The following is a 23,447-nucleotide window of genomic DNA, read 5'->3' on the forward strand; positions in this document are numbered from 1 at the left end:
AATGATGAATACCGATTATACTGGGATTATTCATTCCTCACCACCAGGTTGTCTTTCAGGATTTGGTTGCAAAGGCAATATTAGTCATTGAACTTTCTGCAATAGCTGAACGCAATATTGCTGCAAAGGAGGAGGACAAACGGACTAAGTATCAGGAGCTTCTTTTGAGGAACTGCACAAACTGAACCCAGCTGGCTACTCTGTTAAATTCATTGTGTTCATAATTAGTGTCTTATGAGGGGTTCGCCAATCACTATACTTTCGAATCGTAAAACATTACCGGCTTGTGAAAAAAGTTCTAATTCACTGGCAGGCCGAATGCAGAAAGCACCTTGGGCTCACTCCGTCTGCTCAGAGCAAACGATTTGTAGTAGAACGCGGACATGGACATGACTGCTCACCTCAGGAGTAGTTATGTCACAAATCGCTTGTCAAACCTCCTTGGGAATCGGAGCCCCAGGTTGGAATGGTCAAACAACTCCTAAATGGAAAATAAATAATGATAGTAGATTTAAAACTGTTGTCAGTGATGTTTCAAAGATGATTTTCATGAAATAGAAACACTAAAATACATGTTGTATTCTTCACTAAAAAAATCTATCAAAACAGAAGTTTCTTTGCTTAGTGTAGCATCGTCAGTTGTTTAAATATGTATGAATTCAAATTAAAACTTATTTATTACTAGTCACCTATTTATTTTTAAAATGATTAATATAAGATGAATCACAATATCACAGCCAAAGGAAAATTATTGTGTCTAAACTACATACACTAATTTTTGTACCCTAATCAGCTACCGTACACTAATATTTAAACGAATTAGTGAATTTCAAATCCCAATAATCAGCTATTTCGGTATCAATAAGCTTATTATTAAAAATGTTAGTTTAGAAAAGGTCCGCGGAACTTTAAGCATAACTTGCGAGTTCTATATATAATTAGGCTTAATAAGGAATGAACGCCTGATCAAGCCTTCAAAAGCGGTCAAATATATTTTCAGGAATAAGTTGAAGACTAATGCATTCACAAGAGCAAGTTAAATAAATTGTTCACAACTTAGCCTGTAGAACGAATTTTCAAGTGACTGAGTATATAGTTCAAAAGTACCATATTCTTTTAATGATTGAAAATAAAGGGACCATACTGAAGAAGAGAGCGGTGTCTCTTTAAGCATTTTCGTAGTACCCTAGTTAAATACGGTAGGCCTACTGTAAAAATGAAGAAAAATTGATATAATATATAGATTTATTCGTGCACTCTTTCAGAAAAATCCTTTCAGTCCAGGAGTCCAGTACCAACAGAGTAATCTGATTACAGGGTTTTTTTTTGAATGGATATTATCATCTTTTTTCAGTTGATTGCAAGATTGGCCTCCCATAATGAATGGAACTTCATTTATGTTTATGAACAGAACGAAACTTTTGAATATTTATACCATAATTATTCTGGGAGTTGAACCCAGACACATTATTCAGCCTCCCCTTGATTCAATCCTGGATCCGCAACTGGCTTTAAGATAAGAAATGTCTGGATGCTTATTTTGATTTTCAAGTCTGCCTTCAATTATTTTGAAAATTTGATTTCTGCCTAGAAAATTTAATGGGAAATTATACATATTCCATTCATAATTATGAAGAAGTAACGGTTCATTTTTATGTAAATAATTATTCATAAATGGGTTGCACTACTTTTTAATCTAAAGTAAGTTATAATTTTTGCAATATAAAAGTAGACTATCCACATGGGCAAGGCTATACAACCTAGCTTATAATAATACTATTGTTTTAACAGTGGCTTGACTAGAAAAGTGGTTTTGTGCGGTTTCCTACAGGTTTCCATTGCATAATATTTGCTATTTTTGAAAATGATAGGTTTGCATAGCTAGGTGTCAAATAAATACCGTAGCTGATTTGACAGTGTGACTGCAAGTGTCGCATCTTTATCGTGGGTGTGTCAGTGCTGAGCGGGCCCGATACATACATAGCACAGCACGCCAGACGCTAGGCGTTACCCTGCAATAGGGCCTGGTGATGGGGTGTGGGGGGGGTCTGGTGGTGGCAGGGTGCAGAGCCGCAGCCATGAATGAGTTGACACGGCACGGCGCGTCAGAGGTGGCGGGGGGCGGGCGGGCATCTTGGGCCTTCGTTCGGTAATCGATCCAGTTGTACGCTTACTGCGACGTAGTATTGTGAGGCCATGCTTGTATTCGAGCGTTGTCAGTGTCTCGTCTAGTCATTCGATTTCTATCGTTTGCTGACATCTATTTGCGTCTTAAAATTGCTACACGGTTTCTATTAAACACCTATTCAAACTTGTCATGTGTTGTGCAGAAACATTTCGCCCACTATTTTGAAATAACGGTTGATATTATTTCGACGTAGGCAGTGTCTAGAATGTCAAGGACTCGTCTGCGACTATTCGCGTTCAAAGTGTATAGTCGTTGTGATTGACTTTAAATTGAGATACTTTCTTCGATCATAGTAAAGACATTTTTGTGCAGTGAAATTAACAATTATCAGTGACTATTTAACGTGTTGAAGGAAATGATTCATGCATGACGCAAATTTAATCATCGGGCCAGTATCGAGTTGTTGGCCTGCGGCGCATGCGTACAAGTTGTTTACAACCTCGACATGTACACAGTCACACATGACCTTTTCTAAAAAGATGTGTGCTGATGAGTGTTCTTTTCTTATTTTTGGCTCGAAAAGTAGTAAATCAACTACTTTTATCCGGTGTCATGCCAGTGTCTTGTTCTTAAAATCTCTAACTGGACAGTGCAGATCATTTTGATGTTGGCATTAAATGTAGGATATAATTAAATTGCGCGTTAATTTTAGAGTTCTTTGCGTCTTGTAGTAGGTTTTAATAAAAGAATCACTACGGTAGTTATATTAGATAATTTTAATCTGAGACAGACTCAGTAGATTAAATATTTGTTCGTACTAAGCAATGACTGTATATAGTTGGTACGGATTTTTGTGGACGAATATCTACAGGAATTGGCAGGAAATGCCATTCTTGACCTGGAATTTCCAAGTGTTTGGATATTGCGCATAAAAAAATTTGCCCTTGGTAATTGTAACACCGTAGAATACAGTGTACGTGTATATAATTAGAATATTTGATACCATTAACTGTTGTTTGTGTTTGTGAAAATATGTTATAATTGGCTACATCTTGATTTCCCATGTAGGCATATGCCTTCTCACATTAAATCGTTTTTAGACTTTTTCCAATAGGCTACCAAATGATATGCATTTCAATTTTGTGCTCTACTAATAATATTTTTCAGGTTCTGTAAATTAAGGTATTTCCAAACGTCGTTGTTCAAAACCCATTCAGACGATATTAATGATTTGAACATCTGATAATTTTGCTGTAAATAAGAATGATGTTTATGTGGCTAATTCTGCTACATGATCTACATTTAATAATAAAGATTAATATTTTATGAATTGAAGTAATTAAACATAATTTACAGCAATGAGCTAATGATATCAACAAACATTTAGGCTATACTTATTTTGAATGAGTTTAGAATTAGCCTATAGGCTTATAAATATAAAGAAAGAGAAAAATACTGTTCTATAAAAATCAGTTCATAAATTCAATTGTGTTGAGTTCCATAGATTCAATGCAACAATAACTAAAGTAAAATTCCCAGAAATGTAATGCAATAGTAAATTTATATGATAATGCGCGGAAAAAATAAAATGTAAAGTTAAATTGGAATATAGCAATTTTTTAATGTGAAGTAGATAAGTTAATACCGATTCTTTAGTATAAGACCCTTATTATATTCGGCCACCAATTTCGGAAACCTTTGGGTCGCCAAGTGTCTTCCAGTTTCACCAAACTTGGTCAAGACATTTGATCATGGTCAAATCAGGTAAACTGTAGAACGAGTGTACTAGAACATATTATATTTGTATGACGATAGTCACTGTCAATAATTTTAATACTCATGGCTTGACCATGTTTTATCTGATCAAGCTTGTGAAACCGGGAATAGTTTTGCCAGATTCTGCCGGCTACTAGAACTTGGCGACTCGACTGGTGTCCCAGCGGGCTTTACACTCGGCCGCAAGTGTTTGCGGTCATCTCATCAGGTGACCCGCTGGTGACCAAGGGCCTCGTATTACATTTTGCTCTTTGATCAAGACCTCGTTGTAGTTAGCGACTAGATATTGACACTACATAGGCCTAATATTTAGACTGGTACTTTGCAGTTTCATGCTGTAGAATGATTAAAATCATACCTCAGCTCGATGTATTTCAATGACAAAAACTCATAAGACTCCTAATTCATATCTGTATTTTATTTATAATTTATATTTAATGTTATTTGGGAGCGTGCTAATTCAATACTTAATTTTTGCTAGATATTTGACTAGAGATTTAGAGGAGATTATGATAAACGATCTAATAATCAGGTCTTATAATAAGACCTAATAATCAAGTATGTGACTACATATGACTAATATGGGATTCTATTGCAAACGCACCCTGCAACAGACAGACGGGAAAAAATCAAATGTCTGCATCCATACTTGAGCAGACATAAGCATTCAGATGTAGGCTACCTCTGTGTGTGTTGCAGCATTCAAACACCTGGGGAGGGATTTTTCCTTCAAAATTCAACTGAGAATATATTATATACATTCATCTTTATTGCTAGTCTGAATTTTGCAATTACTATAAAGTATAGAATAAACATTTTTCAATTTATTCAAATTTAAATGTTTCAATCAAACAGTTGAAATAATATTAAGCCTGTGCACCACGCTTTTAAAAAAATTATATTAGTGATATTTAGGTTTTTAATTTGGATTCTATCAAATCACCAGAATGGAATGAATATCGTCTAAGGAAGCATTTTTCTTATCATTTAACTTTTTGAGATATGAGCGCCTAAAGTGAAATTCTTTGTAGTGATCAATTTCAGACTGGGTAGCAAATAAATACATGACATATCAAATGACATACAGTAGTTTACTTAATTTTTCAGATTATCAATTCAGATTATTTGTGCTTTAAAAAATTAGTCAAAATAATAACTAAAATTCTGATTGAAATGAATAATTGAAATTAGGTTATTTTTTATGAATTTAATTTCCCTAGAAATGATATTCTGATAAATTAAATAACTCATTTCATTCGATAAACAATATCTTAGAGAATTCATTCTCAGAATTTCATTAATTCATTTGCTATCAATTCTGGAATTGATCAACCCAAAAATTTTAATTTTAGGCGCTTTTATATCATCAAGCTATCAAAATGAAAAAGTTTTCACAAGAAAACATTTTTTTTCTGATCATTACTATTTGAGATATGAGCGCCTAAAGTTTTAATTTTTGGGACAGAAAATTTCGAATTCGGTGAGAGATAAATCCATGAGATTTAGAGGATAGATTGATTCTTCATGGTATTGTTGATCTAGTAAAACAAAAATTTTCTTTAAAATATCAATTTTTGAGAAAGCTAACAAAAATTTTCTTGAAATATCAAAAAAAAGAAAGCTATTCAATTTACCAAAAATTGATATTTTCAGAAAATGTTTGTTTTACTAGATCAAAAATACCATGAAGAATCCATCCTCTAAATCTCATGGATTTATATCGTACCGAATTTGAAATGTTCTGTCCCGAAAATTTAAACTTTAGCCGCTCATATCTCAAAAATTAATGATTGAAAAAAAATGTTTTCCTGAGAAAACTTTTTCATTTTGATAGCTTGATGATATACAAATCTAAAAACTTAGAATAATATCACCAGTAGGAAGTTTATTTTTAGCCTTTGCACAGCCTTAAAAAATTGTTCCAGTTTTGTAGCTCGATAATCCTAATCGAAAAACTTTGGAAAATGTCACCTGTTAAATGTTTCAAAAATCGTGATGCGAGACTTTAACTCCAAATAACGCAACTAATAGAACTCCAAATAGTTGAGTCGAAATTATTTCTACCATCAATTGGAGCAAGTCCTATTATATTCTGTCAATCTTTATCGAAATTGTTTCAAGTAATACAATTTCTATCAGTCCTCTTAGTTTTTACTTTCTTATTGTTCAAAAGAAAAAACAAAAATGGAATCTCTCAACAATGTACAAAGCAATATTCAGACTTGATAATTTAACTTGAAATGTAATGATAAGTCCAACCAATACTTAGTCCTCAATAAATTCGAGTAATATTAAAATGAATTAATCTAATTATATTAATTTATAAAGCAATCAATTCGTCCAAAAAAATGAACTTGTTTAAATGTAGTATTTTATTTTTGTAATTTATTGCACTGTATTTGTGACTATAAGTAATTATTTATTACTAGATTGTTGATGCTATTGTATGAAGTACGAGTTCTGAATAGGATAGTCTAATAGAATTATTTAAAGTATAACAGTTTTTATTGTCGTGGCAATGCTAATTATTGCTTCCTTGATGTGTGAAGATTCTCTTCAATGTGTTCTAAAATTCAATGGAAATGTTGCTTAAAACTTGTTTCATCATTCATCTTTGAACACTGCACTCTCCCAATCTGAATCGCATTTTTAAAGTTGATCTCTGATTGAATGAAATGTCTGGAAGTTGGTTTGATTATTGATCATTGTACTGATGAGATTCCATTCATACGAATCGGCACCCTTATCAATTATATGATAGATCTTTTACTTCATTTACTTCATAATATGATCACTCAGATTATATTCTTTCGAAAGCGTGACTCATTAAATTCGATGAACAGGAAATCAATTTTCCCCAATGAAAAAATTCGTCATTCCAATTTATATAGCTTCTTCCATCTGGCATTCAAAGTTGTTTTTCAATTTGCACTTAGTTGAAAAACAGTGTCATATCCATCCATTTTTAGTAACTTGAGGGCACAGGCTATCTTTTGTTATCTTGAGTACAACCAACTATTATGCCATTTGTCTCTTTTCTTTCTTGTTTGTGAGAAAAGCATATTAATTTATTAGCCGTTATTTTCATGATAATGATATCATTTTCTTATCTCGATTAGTGGAATCGTTTAGTTCAAATTCATTTAACTTGCTGGACATTTGAAATTAACAATACTGTCTCATTTCATATCACAATCTTAATCCGATAATTCAAAATTTCATTTTCCAACTAAATCCTGTCCAATATCAGACAAAAACAACTCATCGACTATATCAACAGAAGTCTATTCTAACCTTGCGTTTATTGTTTACCCTTGAACTAAATTAAATTTTGATGATAATTAACACTTTCTATTCAATTCATTGCAAAGGAATTATTAAAAATATTTTAATATTAGTTTAATATTTAGTTACTTTATTTCTTTTTGAAATCATTCATTACCTTCTGTATCAGGTAAATATTTAATTATGTATTCATCACTTTTCTGGAATCAAATCCCTCCTACCGCAAAAACTGTGCATATTGAAAGCTACCATCCTACAGTGAAATTCACTTTAAACTGTTAGTATTCTTTATATTAAGATTAATGCTTCCCTTTCAATCAAGGCTAACAAATTGAAGTGAATTTCATATTATCATTATTTCATTTCATTTTCATATTAAGCGAATTTCATATCAAGACTAACAGTTTGGTGTAGATTTCATAATAATTATTATATCGACGTAAAGAATTAATTTTATAATATAAGGGAAATTGTATAATTTACTTTTAGATAACAACTTCATAATCAGTCTTATTAATATCATATCTTCATCTCATCTGATTGAGAAGTTGATTATCTCTAATGTGATGTGAGAAGTTGTAAAACACGTGTTCTATCTGCCAATCCCTTTGTTACACCCGTTTTACTTTCCTTGCCCTATTACCATAGGTAAGGCAAGTATTGCTTTCCGAAAAAAATTAAGGTACCCCAATTTCTAAATTTCTATACGTTTCAAGATCCCCTGAGTCCAAAAAAGTGTTTTTTGGGTATTGGTCTGTTTGTGTGTGTGTATGAGTGTATGTGCGTCTGTGTACACGATATCTCATCTCCCAATTAACGGAATGACTTGAAATTTGGAACTTAAGGTCCTTACAATATAAGAATCCGACACGAACAATTTCAATCAAATGCAATTCAAGATGGCGGCTAAAATGATGAAAATGTTGTCAAAAACAGGGTTTTTTGCGATTTTCTCGAAAACGGCTCCAACGATTTTGATCAAATTTATACCTATTATAGTAATTGATATGCTCTATCAACTGCCACAAGTCTCATATCTGTAAAAATTTCAGGAGTTCTGCTTCATCTATGCAAAGTTCGATTTTAGGTTCCAAATTATCAGGCTTTAAATACAATTTAAACAAAAAATTCAAGTGGAAAAGATTGAGCATGAAAATCTCTACAATTAATGTTCAATAACATTTTCACCTAAAATTGAAAATAAGCTTGAAATTCGAGAAAATGTTATTATTTTAATTGCAAACTGTTGGCAACTGTTGATTCTATTGAATCATTCACTATGAAGAGATAGCAGACTTCGTGTGTCTTCTGCGTTATTGTCCTGTCACCAGCTGGCGTATTTCTTTGAATAATAGTAGACTGTGATGCGCGTGAACACTAGCGTCAAGTGATCAATTTTCATAACGGCAAGGAAAGTTGTGTGAGTGTGCCACACCAGATTTTTACCCTTACCAGTCACAAGATATCAACCCTGATACCATCTGCCCGCCCACCTTCAAACTGTGTTTGCTTTGTTTTGTTCACAAACCATAAAATTCATTTCATAGAACTGAATTCTCTGGAGTTGATAAAATTTTCAACTAAAAATGTTGACCCAATTCAATTTTCATTCTTGGTATTATTTCAATTATTAGTTCATCATTAGATAGTTTATCTTTCAGTTTTTGAAATTTTTCTAAAATGTAAAAAAGTATTGAGCTTTATCTTTCCATGAATCTGTTGATTTGATAGTTATTACATCAGTATTCTCCTTAAAAGCCCGAACTGATTCGATCACTCTTGTCGTGACGTCTTTAAACAAGTGTAAGCGGTTCCAATTCATAACTTTATAACTGGTTTTATTGTCTGTTGGATCGACTTGATTTTATTGTGTTCTATTAATGATCCATTGTGTGAAATTATATTATTCAGCAAGAAATAATGAACTACCTAAAAGATGAGGTGCCAGTAGTGTATTGATTAGTTTCTGTAGTGATTCATTGTGATATTCGAGTTGCTATTGACTCAATACTATCTTTTATGGTTTTACTATCAATGCAATGCAGTCCGGCATTATTCCAAGCATTATTGTTGAAGTCTGAACATTATTCGTGCTCATCATCATTGAGCTCTCATTATCTGCATCTCTAATTTTATTTATTCGGTGAATGCTTTATCCACCAGCTTTTTTCAGGTGAGACATTGACAACTTTGATGAAGTAAAAGCCAAATTACGTTTAAAAATACATTTTTTTCAAATATCATTTTGTGATACAGCATTTCTTACATTCTTCTATTAGCTTGAAAAGTTATCTTCTTAGTAACCAGCACAAGCCTAAAATTAAATTCAACAGCTTATTACTGACTCATGTTATTGTTGAAACTATAAATTGAATAACAAGATAAGGAGAAAGTCCAAACCAGTGGAAGTGAATAGATTACTGAATAAGTTCCATCGATCGAAGTCCTTGCAGTGAATTGTCCCATTAATAGTTTGTTATTTCGTTTCATTCATAACGGAATCTAATGCCATTGAACTCGATAGTGTTCTCAGCAATATATGGAATGATTACATTCTTTATCTGAAATGAAATAATCAAGTTACTTTGATTTGTTAGCTTAGAAGAGTTTTGAGAAATTAAACTTTAGAATGATTGATAATATTGTGTTTTGATAATAATATTTGACTGGTTATGTAATTATGAGTTCTGTATTTAAAATTCCAACATGTCTTCAGCTTTATGACATCTAGTGTCTCGTACCTCTATCAATAGATAATCTGTATAGACTACACACATAGATAATTCCTGTTTGTGTTTACAGAGCTGTAGAGGTTGTAGAAAAGTTTAATGTGACTTGTTTCTCTCCATGGTATTCAATTCTATTTCGCTATCTTCCATTACCATCCAAGCTCTACAGAATGTTGTAAACATTGTTAATGGCGTTTTGAGTTCTTATTGTCAGATACAATGGTTATCTAGTTTAATCATCGTTTTTGTACGTGTCAAAGTGGCAACACACTTAACAGTCTCTGTTATCAAGGTACGGTACTCATTTTAAAAGAAGTCCTTCTCAGCAATTGTTTAAATCGAAAAACGATTCGCTAAATAAAAATGTAATAGATCCACAATAAAGCAGCATGAAACTGTTAGGCACTGTGAATATAATTGAATCGTCTATGTGTTGATATTTTCTTCTAGAGTAGAAAATTTTCAATCTTGAATTGGTAGAAGTAATTTAAACTGCTTCATTATGAGGGAAGGATCCATGCTATTACCTTGAAGCTCATATATGTTATACGAATACTTTGTAAAGGAGATAATAAATTAATTAAAATTTACTTGAAACATGGCTACTTTTAAGATTATTCTTCAATAAAACAGATCATAATCATTATAAAAAATTACCAAAACTGATCATATTCATAAACAAATAGATTTAACGATTGTTTTAAATTAGCTATCCTCATTTGTTATATTATGGGCGGAAGTAATTTGAGCTTTATTGTTTCTAGACAATTTTTAAATGTAATCTAACTGACCTTATTATTAAAATATAATTTCATTTGATAATAATTATATCATATCAATTTAATAATAGAATATTTTTTGCAGATTTAATTGTTGCCGAAATGTCTGTGAAGAGTTGGTCATCACTGGGAGGAGGAGGAGACAAGGAACCTCCTCACCGGCAGAGTACTGACGACATTGTCAAGATGGGATACTTAAAGAAGCTCAAGGTACTTCACTGACACTGAATACATTCAAAATTAAATACAAACAATTTTTCTCGGTGGTAACTATTATTTTTGTCGAATTAAGTGTCTATCAGTGCTTCTTGTTATTTTTGATATGCTGGTTTAATACGCCTGATATTTAACAAACAACTATATTTTTTTTTCAAGGATAGTAGCCAATACCTTATAATGTGTTAATGTGACACAACAAGCGTGCTTAAACCTAATACGAAATCAGCGCAAAGCTAAGTAGGAATAATCAGCTTATTCAATATAATTATTGATCTCGATTAGTGTAATTAAATGAGTACTGATTTTTCTATAGTTCAAAGTTTCGAATAAAAACAAGAGATGTTCGTAAAATCCGTATAAATGTACAGCTGTAATGAGACAATATTCAAAGCGGCTTCTTGGCGTTTCACCTCATAGACAGTCATCTTGATGAATAGTTAACGCCACATTACATAATTTTTATCATAAGTCTTACAATATTTACGTTGATGATTAAAGAAAAAAAAACTTTAAAATTTGAAGAAATAAAAGTATTAAATCGTAAAGGGAAAACTTTTAATTATCATTCTTTTTAAGGAGGGATTTCTTAAATTTACAGAAATAGAAATGACATTAAAAAGGTATATTTTATAGAAGTAGAGATTCGAAATTGCCAAAGATTGAATCATTTAGCAGAAGATGAACTTTGAAATCAGTAAACAGCATATCAACGACAATTTAGATTCTATTTAAAAATTTGTTGACATTATTTGTAATCTACTTTTGGAACACGGTTAAAGTTGTTATATGTACTAGAATCTCAACATTTGTTTTGGAAATAGTCCAATTATTGTAAACTAACATCAAATGTCAAACTTATTTAGCATTTCCAATTCATTTTAAAAAAATGTTGGGTTTTCAAGTTGAATAAGGAAAGAGCCCAGCAGTATTTGAATAAATGCAGGCCTTCACTTACTTCAGTTTTAGGTGAATGAATATTGCTCATATTTTGACTTGAGAATCTTTCTTGAAAGTTTTTGATGCTTTGTTCACTTTCCTTGTACTTGACCCGTTTGACATCGTTTCCCTTGGAGTTTTTAACTTTCTGACTTAGAAATGATGCCTTCATCTGTCAGATTTTATCATAAAATGACATTCATTAATATTTCATAGTCAGTTCCATTGTGCATTTGTCTTGCGCGTGTACGCACTATACATGATCAACATCCAGAAGATACTAAATAAAGCACAAATACTGGGGAAACTTTTGTGACACCGTATATCAAAGATAATCTTGATTTCATTTCTTTCCTAAATTTCTCTGTATTTTACATGACTATTTTATTTACTAAAACTATAATTATTTAGTCAGGAATAATAATTATTACTTCTCAATATTCATATATTATTTCAACTTTAATTGTGTGCTCAACTGTAGCCAAACAAATGTGATTGCATAACTAGAATGTTATGTAACTCAATATTATTTAAATTCGAAAATTGATGTCATTGCATGTGAATTATTTAGTTTATATAACTATTTTATTAGAAAATCTTATTATTTTTTGTTCAGAGTGGAGTAAGAATGAAAATGTTGGCTTGGACAGGAGAAAACATAATTTATGATAATTTTTCATGAAAAATTAAATACCCCTTTTAATTTTATTTTTTATTTTCACACAAAATGTTTCAAACTTTGAAGTAATTTTTAAGTGTGACCTGAAGGTTTTAAACATGTTTTGTGAAGAGATAAAAAACTAAAGCTAAAAGGGTACTTTTGATTTCTAACTTTCTATCTACATATTATATTAGTAACCCTAAACAAGAAAGTCAACATTTATATTGAACTGTTTATCTGTTGTAAGACTTTTTAAAGTACATTGTTAACTTATTATCATTCAGCTTTCTTTGTATCTATTGCTTCTTACATAAATCTTATTTTACAATATCCATTAACTTATTTTTCAGACAATGAGAAAGAAATACTTTGTTCTTCGAAAAGATTCAGCTGAAGCTTCGGCTCGTTTGGAGTATTACGATTCTGAAAAGAAGTTCCGGGCCAATAATAGACCGAAAAGGTAATGTTCAAATTCAATTGAAGTATAAAACATCGAACATGCATTGGAATAATGAAACTACGAATTAATTGTATTGTAAGAACTCTTTTGATGTTATCACTGTTCAATGTGTAAGCATTATATTATAGTTACCATATTTTTCTGACAACATCCGGTTACTCAGAATAGATCGGTGACGGTTGTATGATTGCAATTATTACCTTCGTTTAATCGTTATTGCTTTTCATGCTGAGACAAATGAGAATACATCACAGCATTGATTTGACTTTGTCAAAATCAATTGAACTAGTGACGAAAATAACGCATTAACGAAACCGTAAGTCATAATTTCCACTGTAACGTTCTACTTTCCTTGCCTTACCTATATTGGTAAAGAAAGTATTGTTTTTCAAAAAAAAATTAGGGTACTCCAATTTCAAGTTTTCTACACGAGTCCAAAACAGGTTTTTTATTTTTGCACTTGCTCACTTCCATGATCGACTTGAATGCAAGCGTATCAAAGAAACATTCACATGGTATTATATTTTTAAAATTATTATTTCATTCATCATTATTTGTTGACCAAATTTGTTATCAAAAGATGATGATCAAATTTAAATGGATATTTTGTGTTTTAATCAGAGAAATATAGTTTGAAACAGTCATCATTTGCTAAGATGTCTCATGCTGATGCATCATTGAGAATTTTCATACTGTAGATGCAATTTAGTCTTAACTGCATCCTGGCTTTCCTGGTATATTTTTTTTTTTGTATGTTCGCGGTGTTGATAAAGCTTCAAATTGTCAATTAAAGTAGCCTGTATGGTAGAATCATGAAATTTTTATATCTTGGAATTACTAATTCGCGAATTACTAATTAGAAAATCGCTAATTAATTTTAGATTTAGTCACTCGTCAAATTTTCTTCAAGCTATCAGCCCTCTTAGCGATAGAAAGAAACATGAAACAGGAAAGCTCGACCTTTGCTTGTGTATTCATAGATCTAACTCGTTCTCAATAGTTGATGTATTTAGGACGATTATTCATTACTCTATTTATATTTATATTTGTATTAATCTATACACATAGAAATATTTGTATCTAGATTATTTATTGGTCTATATCGTACAGTAATTCTTCTATCTCGTTAAAATGTGAACATCACATTCCATATTATATTTCCATGTTGAATGATTTCATTTTATTGAAATTTATCTCTTGTTTCACAGGAGTATTACATTGAAAACTTGTTTCAATATAAATAAAAGAAACGATACTAGACAGAAGTGGGTGATAGCCCTGTACACGAAGAATGATTGTTTTTGCCTGGTACTGGAGAATGACTTGGAGTTGGATGACTGGCTCAAGAAGCTGCTCACCCTGCAGACCGGCGAAGATATTCCTGACGGCGAACCTCCACCAAGGCCTGCTTTCGGTAATCCCATTTAACAAGTTTATTTATTCAAGCCACATGATATAGAAGAACATTTATTTTTCCTCGAGATATAATATAATCCTGTACATTTTATACATTAGTGGTATCTGGTATGTGAAGTAGTCTTGAATTAGATAAGCCTAAATTATCCCAAAAAATTGAAATATTCAAGATGAAATGATTATGAACAATTAAAAATATGTTTTTAATGAAACAGGTTAATTTCTAGGCCTGTTAATTTTTAGTGATTCCTGTTCGAATGTTATTCGTATTAGTTGGCTCAATTTATCTTTCCTTTTTGTTCTGAGTTGGTAATCCTGACTCTGCTCATTATCCACATCTAGTTAAATGATGTAATTTATTTTTCGCCCCACTTGGATGTAATGAGCTGGTTTTCGTGCGTCATATGGAGGCCGGAAATGATTGTTTTCTAACCAGGCCGGTAAAATTTTTACGGCCCTAGGGCTGTAAAATAATCTTGAAGTCAGCTGATTCTGATTTGATGTGAACGTGTTTACAAAAATATTTTATCAAACGGAATCAGTTTATGCTTCTAGAATTGAATAAAGTATTTTGCAATAAGATACTAACATTTTATTTGGATGAATGAAATACAAATAAGATATTTTAAACTCATATTACTCAGATATTAAACTCAAATATTTTAAATTCAATTTTCAGAGTATAATAGAATCCGACCTCTAACCTCATAGTACTGCGTTTGCCACGAAACCTGGTGGATAATTTTGGAACTACTTGGTCAATTTCCTTGGTGCTGAACGTTTTTACAAATAGTTTATTATGAAACGGAATTAGTTTATGCTTCTAGAATTGAATAAAGTATTTTGCAATAAGATACTATCATTCTATTTGGATGAATGAAATACAAATAAGATATAATTATTATAAACTATTCAAATTCGATTTTCAGATTAGAATAGGACTTCTAACCTCAACTTCCGCAGACGACGATAACAAGCATTGTTGACATCCAGATTGTCCAAATTTCAAGTGCGCTTAAACAGCTGATCAAAAAACTTTTCATTATTATTTTGTGTTTATTATTCAATAATCAAAACATTCATAATAATATCATCTTATTGCCATTTGAAAGAATAAAAATGTAAAAACTCAACCTTTCACATTAAAAAATAATTGAACATAATCTTTTAGGTTATTTAGACAAATTGCAATCTACCCAAACCCAGTACTGCGTTTACCACTAAACCTAGTAGATAATTTTGGAACTACTAAAAACAACCTATTTTTTGGACATGTTATTCATTATCAAAATTTGAGAGCAGAATAGTTTTGAGCCATGTCTGTTGTTCTTCCCCGATCATATTTATATGATTTGTAATTGTATCCACTGAAAATAAAAAAAATAGAAGTACTTGTACAATTTCCTGATATTCAGATTAGCTCAAATTTGCTAGAGCTATGACCTTTCAGTTTTGCTTTCGGAAGTGCCTGATAAACAATTATTCTCATATTATATTGTTTTATTTTTTTGTGTGGCGAAAAATAGCGTTCGCAACACGGGCAAAAATGTGTTTCCGGCTCTCAATTTTTTCTAGGCATCGAACTTGAAACCCGATTTCGAGCCGGAAAAGTTTCATTTTCGGCCCTAGGTGCGAAATATACTATTACATTTATTTAACTATTCAGAATTACAAAAAAGTACCACAGGCTTATGCCCAAAACGGTTCCAATTCTAATTTATACAACAGTCCAAAAATGTAGCTAGGTAGTCCTATGTTATGTTGGATACACAACAATACGGCTAGGCAATAAGGAGCTGTGCAGTTACACGATTATTATGTCAATACTGTAATAATATCGTTTGATTTGGCTGGCTCAGGTTTGTTGTCAGCTCTTCAGGTCGCACCTGAATATTATTTCAGGCAGTCCGAGCTTAAAATTATTTTCCTGAAACACGAGAGTGGCTGAGTCAAGTTTTTCTCAATTTATTAAAAAATTAGATGTCAAAAATTGTTGATGGCAAGAAGAAACCGCGAGTTTGTATCAAATAATTTATGTTGTAGATTAAACATTCATTGTTGTCTGTGACTTCTTCATCAGAACTTTACTGGAAGTCAAATTGACTTTGTTTGAGTCAAGAATGTTACATTTATTGCATAATTTTCATTGTGGATACATTGTAACTCTAACTGTAGGAGTAGAGAAGAATTGCTTATTGTTTTTAATAATAATTGAAATTGCTCTTTTTTCAGAACATGTTTGGCAGGTTGTGGTTCAGAAAAAAGAATTGGGCCATAGTAAAAATATACTGGGGCCTTACCATCTTTGCCTCACAGACAAAACATTGTCACTTGTGAAGATGGGACCGAACGCTGAGACATCAGATCCCATTGAATTTTCGGTGAGTAATTCAACTAATAATTACATTTATATAAAGTAAGGAGATCATCTATCAGTCAGCCCTTAAGATTTAGTAATCATTTTAGATTGTGTATTTATTATAATTTAATTGAGATCTGTGTATAAAAATGTCTAATAGCTTTGGAATTTTAATTGGTTTACATTGTAATTAGAGTTATTTTCATAACAGCATCATTCGATGAACTGTGGAATCGATTATCGATCATAACATAATTAGTAGTTACTGATAATGAATAGTTACTTATGGATATCAAATAATTTTCAAACCCACCATCAAACTGTTTGTTGTTCTTTAAGCTTTTTCTCATTAAGGTCTATTTACATAGTGATTTAAACTAGAAAAATCTACCATTTATTATTATAGTTTGATTACAAATATATTAAATTCTCATTTAAGGTATGCTCCTGGTTTATTCAATATTAAAAAATCAACTGGTAAAATAAACAAGGGGCTCTTTTAGATTTGTTTAAAAATTACATTTCCTACACATTCAAATTTAGTAAGAAAATTAAAAAAAAAATTAAAGAAAGCTCGAATAATTTACAAAAAAATCTTATTCATGATCACAATTACTCAAATAGTCAGTTATTTCTGATTTTACTATGACAATTTCGAGACATGGTTGACTCTATTCAATTTTTCAGATCGATGAGGGATGTGCTTTCATCTGATGATGCCAAAACTGTTTCACATTCATTTAATCAAGTATTGCTGAAAATGTTATGACAAAGTCTCAAAATACTTTGAACTTTCACCACACTTCCATGATGTGACTTAAACTTTGATGATGGCTGTTAGTTGTAATGTATTGTTGTTGTGTGACTGCACTGCACAGCTACACAGCATCAGGAGATGTGGCGAACTGGAGTCGTTCTTCTACTTGGAGCTCGGTCAGATGGCGGTCACTGGTGCCGGCAACCTATGGATGCAGACTGAGGACAACAACATCGCACAGAACATGCATGCTGCTATTCTCAGGTCAGTCTACATTAGATAGCTGTCATTCATCCGATGCAATAAATTAATAGTTGATTGTTGTTGATCAACTCTTTCTATAATACATGTTATTCGCCATGAAAATATATTTCCTCATTAATCAATAATAAATCTCAAGTTAATTATAACTTTTTTCTTGAAGAATTGATTTGAGTCAGAGTTGATAATAATTGTTAACAAGTGTCAACAATTAATATTACATCACATATACCGGAATAGCTTGAATCGCAGTTATCCAATATAGAAGTCGATAGTAACAGAGAATCAGCAACTCTACATAGAGTTGATGATTTTTTTATATTTTGGTAGTTCATTGTATGTTTTCCATAATCAACAACCAATTTGACAATAGTGCGTATGTAGAAAAGGATAGGGCGATCTGGTTTTTCTAATGACATACAAGGATAGCAAACCAATTTTAATCAGGTGCTGACGTTATAACGCGAATCTCACTATAGACTGACACTCTCCAGCGTAAAATGACTTTCTCTTTGCTTTCTTTGATTGTTAGAACTGATTATAATGATTGTTGATGGTAAGATGTGATTAAATCCACCATTCAATAGCATTTCTTCAATTATGTGTACTTACATTGGTCAGTTTTCAAGATAATTACTGAAAAAGTGCGTTCTTTTTACCGAAACCTCATTGTTCTACAATGTGTTTATATTTTTTAACAATGAAAATAACATTCTATGTGAGAGTTATGTAAAGATAATTCAATTGGCTATCAGTCTCATTGGTTGAAAGCCAAAGTTGACTTGTTTACTGGCGCTTTACATATGATCACCCTTTTCTAGTACTACTTGAAAAATTCCTGTAGAAGACTTCTCGCTGGATAAACTTATAGTATTTTTGATCAAATTAACAACATATTTTTTCAATACTTATAACCGCCTTATCTAGTATTGCTGTTATATTGGTAAAATCACATGCTAATCGGCTCATTATTACTGATCAATTAACTCACCATTAAATTTCGTGTTATTATATTTTAAATGAATGTGCAGTGCATGCAAGAGGAACTCGCAGAAGGACTTGGCTCCGAAGGCGCGGCATCGGTCGTCGTCCGCCACCGAAGCCTCCAAGCCAATCACCGTCAACCAAAGATGGGCAGCCGCACACTCCGGTAAGTACCCATCCAACCATCTTCTCGTCGCACGCACTTTTAAAAGTAGTTTCAAAATTAGACGTCTAGTTTGTCGAAAAGACTTTTTGTCTATTATTATATTATCAGAAACACGTGGTTGACAAGCTATTTATCTTCTAGTCTCCTGCAGCTGTCGTTTTGTTCCGAATCTAGTCTATTATCTTAGTTGGAAACTAGAAATTTGTAGAACATTTGCAATTTTTATTTTGATCATTTTCTTTATTCTTTCTCCCTTATCTAGAAATGATTTCACAATCCTATTTCGATTGACAATATTAAATTGTAATATTTGTATGTCCCCAGAATGGTTACGAAATTCGCTTCTATTTCGTTATATATGTTGCTGTGAAGTTTATTTGGAATTCAACAATTTAGTACTTACTTTTGCGGGTCTACAAATGACATTTTTTAAAAAGACTTGTCGCTTCATTAACTACATGAGAATGTTTTGCACTTCAGAAACAATTTATCAATTGATATTTGATATTCCCAGCATTAAAATCATTCACTTATATTTTGGGTTTCCTCATTTGTTGAATAGGCCTAGACATTTCTTCTCTTTTTATTACCTATTAGATTTAAGTTATAATGTTTATATTGACTTCTGTTGTTACATATAATTTTACAATCTATTGCTTGCCTAAAGCTTCTTCTTACCAACATTCGATGAAACTTGATGTTAATAAACTACAATTAACAAAATTGAAATTTTAACAATTATTCAATCAGGTTCTGGCAAAGAATCTCACAAGCTGGTGCTGTTTTATAATAATTTTAATTACTTATCGATGCTTTTGAACAGAAATCTGTGAATGAACTAATCACATATTAGTTTGGGTGTCTTTCTCCCTTGCAAAAGGTTAAACGAAGTTTAACAAGAATCTTGTATGCAATTTTCGATACAGTAGCTTGAAACAGAGAAAATTTGATTTTTTTGAATTTAGGGGTGAATTATATCTGATTATGGTTGTTAATACGCTCATAACCTTTTCATCAATCTTCTTGTCTCTCCTAAAATCAATCTCTTCAATTCTAGTCAGTTTTTTGTTGGGATATATTATTGGTAGGAAGTTACATTTGCTTTGTAGTACTCTTGATATGATGATGATAGTTGAGTGAGGTTATGTTGATGAGGCACTGCAGTAGTGTGAATTTACAGAGGAAGGTTCACGACCTGTTGTACATAACAAGAGTCAAAGATACGGCCCGATTCATGAGATCTCGACGCCTGCACTCGACTCTGAGACGGCCTCTCACTCTGGTACTTGATCCTCCATTTTTATGGTTTTCGACTAACAGCTTTATGTTTGTCATTAATATGGACATATTTATCCATCGTCATCATGCAGTCTTCGTGTTTCTGGATTTTGAAATGCATGAAATCATCATCCATTCAATCATATCAAGTGTTGATTTATATTGCATAATTGCATGAGAGACATTTCATTTGAAATTCAAAATGACTTAGTGATGAGCGCTTATGTTTGTCGTACATGATGGCCCGTTTGTCGTACATGAATTTTGACTTCTTTCGTGCAATGAAGATAGGATGTCACTAGAGTTTGGAAAACCTTTTAGATTGCTCTAGTGCTCATTGCAACGTACTAAATCTCATCTCACCTTTCACGATTTCTATTCAACTTATTTTAATTTACTGTACAATTAATTTACAAATACAGTAGTTGAACTTATCATGCCTTTCAAAGAAAACAAAGTTTTCATAAATAATAGATTCCGAAAAAAATGTTTGAGGAATGATTGACAGCTATTGAATCATTTATTTACTGGGTAAATATACACGAATCCATACACTTATAATAGTGTGATTTCGACCAGTAGCCCTTATCACCAATGTTTAAATAACACATTTTTGATAAAGAATAATACATGTCTACAGAATACAATGTATTGACTCATCAACCGTCATCTTTGTTGGAATCGTTTCATTGGTATTGGCACATGAAGCTTATTCACCTTTCCATTGAATGTTTGTTTCATTGTTTTCTGTGTTTTGGGATATTGATTGATAATTTATTACTATTTATGTTGTAATCTTTCGTTTGCAATTTTGGTCTCCTGAAGGATTAAGATGTTTCAAAGTCATTTTGTTTATAAGTTCGTTTTGAAAACAATCAATTTGATCTTTTTGTAAATAATTAAGTAAGCTGCTATTTATATTAATGAAATCTTCGTGAAAACCTTCTACACCAATAATTCAGCAAAATCAAATAAGACCATGTCAAGAAGCAATGCAAAATGTTCGTCATTCAGTTTTGAACCATGAGAACCAAACATTCATTATTATTAAATTTAATACTTTTTCATAATACCAATCATATCAGTAATTGATCACGAACCATATAATCTCATTCAATTGTTGATTGATCGATAGTTTATTGATTTTTAAAGGATTTTATTTCTTCTCTGTGGGCTCTTTTTGAATTACGTATCACAATTTAATGTTGGCTTTTCTTTTTTTCTCATTCTATAATGGTTGAATAAACCATTCCTATATGTTTATTTTTGTTGTCAATTATAATTATTATGTTGATACCTAGTTCCTCATTCTTAATTATTGTATTGATCATATACGAGAATTTAACTTGAGATGGTGGGATTTAAAAAAGTAACATCGATCCTGGCTACATTTCCAATTAATTTGCCTTTCAATACTGATTATTTAGTATTATAAATAGAAAAACTTATTTTCCTTTATATACCCTCATCTATTTTGGTTTTATTTTTTATTGATAGTATTTTATTGAACTGTATAGAGCATTGCATAAGTATTATTATATTTATTTATTTATTTCCTCTTCATAGAAATTACTGTTCCATTCTTTCTGATAACATACAAATTAAAATTTATACCTTTTCTGATGAAGCTGAAAAGAATTCTCTCCGCATCAATCGATTCTATTATTATTAAGCTCTTTTCTATCCTTCTTTAAATTGTGTCTTCAAGCTAAATAATTTTTAATCTGCTCTTTTTACTTACCATTACATTACATTCGACTTGCTGAAAGATCAACATTGTCAAGTCTTAGTAGACAGAGCACATGTTAAATACTATTGTGGTGGTATAATTCAAATGAAAATGTGTTTAACCAGCGAGTAAAAGTTCCTTATAATATAAAAGTAGTTGAAATTTGGCACAAAATCAAAGTTCAAAGTCAAGTTTACATTTTTGTTAACTTGGTTGATATATATTTTTACAGTTTTTTCTTTCAGCTTTCCATTCTATTTATTTCAAAATGAAGTCGACTCAGGTGTACATATATTGTAAAATACGATTGTGAATGTTATGCACTTATCAACTAGTATTGTCTTGCACTGAGTGATGATGTCCAGATTTAATGAACGGTGATTGTCTGTGTGTGTAGTGTATATGTATGTGTGTGTGTGTTGTGTCTAGTTGCACCAGCAGGGGCTATGACAGGGGGTGGGGGTGGGGGTGCAGTGCCCATGCATCAGCGCACCTACTCGTTTCCCCTCTCGCCCCTCCCTCCTTCGCGCCGCGCCAGCACTGGGAATAGGCCGGCAAACAACAAACACTACTCCTCCTCCTCCTCCTCTACCACCAGCACATGTCACAATAGTACGTAGATCATCCCCCTCTGCTCTGCTCTCCTCATTTTTCTACCTCACTAACAACTCACAATCAATCATTTTCACCTCTAACCAATCATGCACGATAATAGGCTAGTCGCATATTGGTTCGTTAATACTACGATAAGCCCACTAACATTATTCCGACAATAATGATTGAGCGTTTGGTTTCTCATAATTATTTTACAGCATATTAGCAACTTATCACCAAAAATCCATGCACTATAATATTCATTGCATATTGAATAAATTATTTGACTGTTTGCTTTTGACAATTGGATAAGCCTATTAACATTACTTCCACATGACTGGTTCAAGAATGTTAATTGAACTTAGAATTCATTTGCCTTTATTTAATGCCTAAACTAGCGAAGTTAGAGTGCAGCCGGTACCCTCTTACTAAACCTCAGAATATAGCCACCAGTAAATATAGTTTATTTTTGCTTATATCGACTGAATTCTACTGTAAGTAGGCTTATTTAGGTTAACTTTAATTTGTAAGTTCTATTTTTTTTTTGCTGAGTGACGCCCTATGAGCTTTACTAGTGCTTGGGTTTTGAGATCAGATTATGTCTTGAAACAACTGTTACTTGTAATAATTTGAATCCACGCTTGCTCCAGTAGGAATTTATGAAAATTGATAGTGCCTCATCTGACTGAGCTATTGCAGACCGTGCATATCTTATTCTGAAAGCCTAATAAGGTCCTAATCAACACATTTCTCAATTATTATAAAATGGTTCTGATATGAATAAAAAGTCTAATAAGGTCCTAATCTACATATTTCCTAACTATTCGAAAATGAATGGAAAGGACATGAACAGCTGAGGAGGGATTCTTTCCCTTTAATGAAACCTGAATTCAGTCAGCAAATTTTTGACAGAGGAGACATAAAACTGTT

The 23,447-nt window shown here is 31.9% G+C and overlaps 1 protein-coding gene across 7 annotated transcripts in view; it reads left to right on the forward strand.

The window, feature by feature from the left end:
- Positions 1-7,357: 7,357 nt before the first annotated feature.
- Positions 7,358-23,447, forward strand: part of LOC111053511 (insulin receptor substrate 1-B) — a 35,836-nt gene continuing 19,746 nt past the window's right edge. For 2 of the 7 annotated variants that reach the window (XM_039425224.1, XM_039425234.1), the window contains exons 1-9: positions 7,358-7,466; positions 10,783-10,907; positions 12,864-12,973; positions 14,182-14,387; positions 16,622-16,770; positions 17,627-17,769; positions 18,798-18,916; positions 20,097-20,198; positions 22,353-22,535. In XM_039425224.1, coding sequence (XP_039281158.1) covers positions 7,373-7,466; positions 10,783-10,907; positions 12,864-12,973; positions 14,182-14,387; positions 16,622-16,770; positions 17,627-17,769; positions 18,798-18,916; positions 20,097-20,198; positions 22,353-22,535 — 1,231 coding nt within the window. In that variant the 5' untranslated portion in view covers positions 7,358-7,372. Of the gene's footprint in view, positions 7,467-9,248; positions 9,363-10,782; positions 10,908-12,863; positions 12,974-14,181; positions 14,388-16,621; positions 16,771-17,626; positions 17,770-18,797; positions 18,917-20,096; positions 20,199-22,352; positions 22,536-23,447 lie in introns of those variants that run through there. The other 5 variants (XM_039425259.1, XM_039425268.1, XM_039425248.1 and 2 more) reach the window with 4 other exon arrangements.

This window comes from Nilaparvata lugens, chromosome 1 (assembly GCF_014356525.2).
Source record: "Nilaparvata lugens isolate BPH chromosome 1, ASM1435652v1, whole genome shotgun sequence".
NCBI lineage: Eukaryota > Metazoa > Arthropoda > Insecta > Hemiptera > Delphacidae > Nilaparvata > Nilaparvata lugens.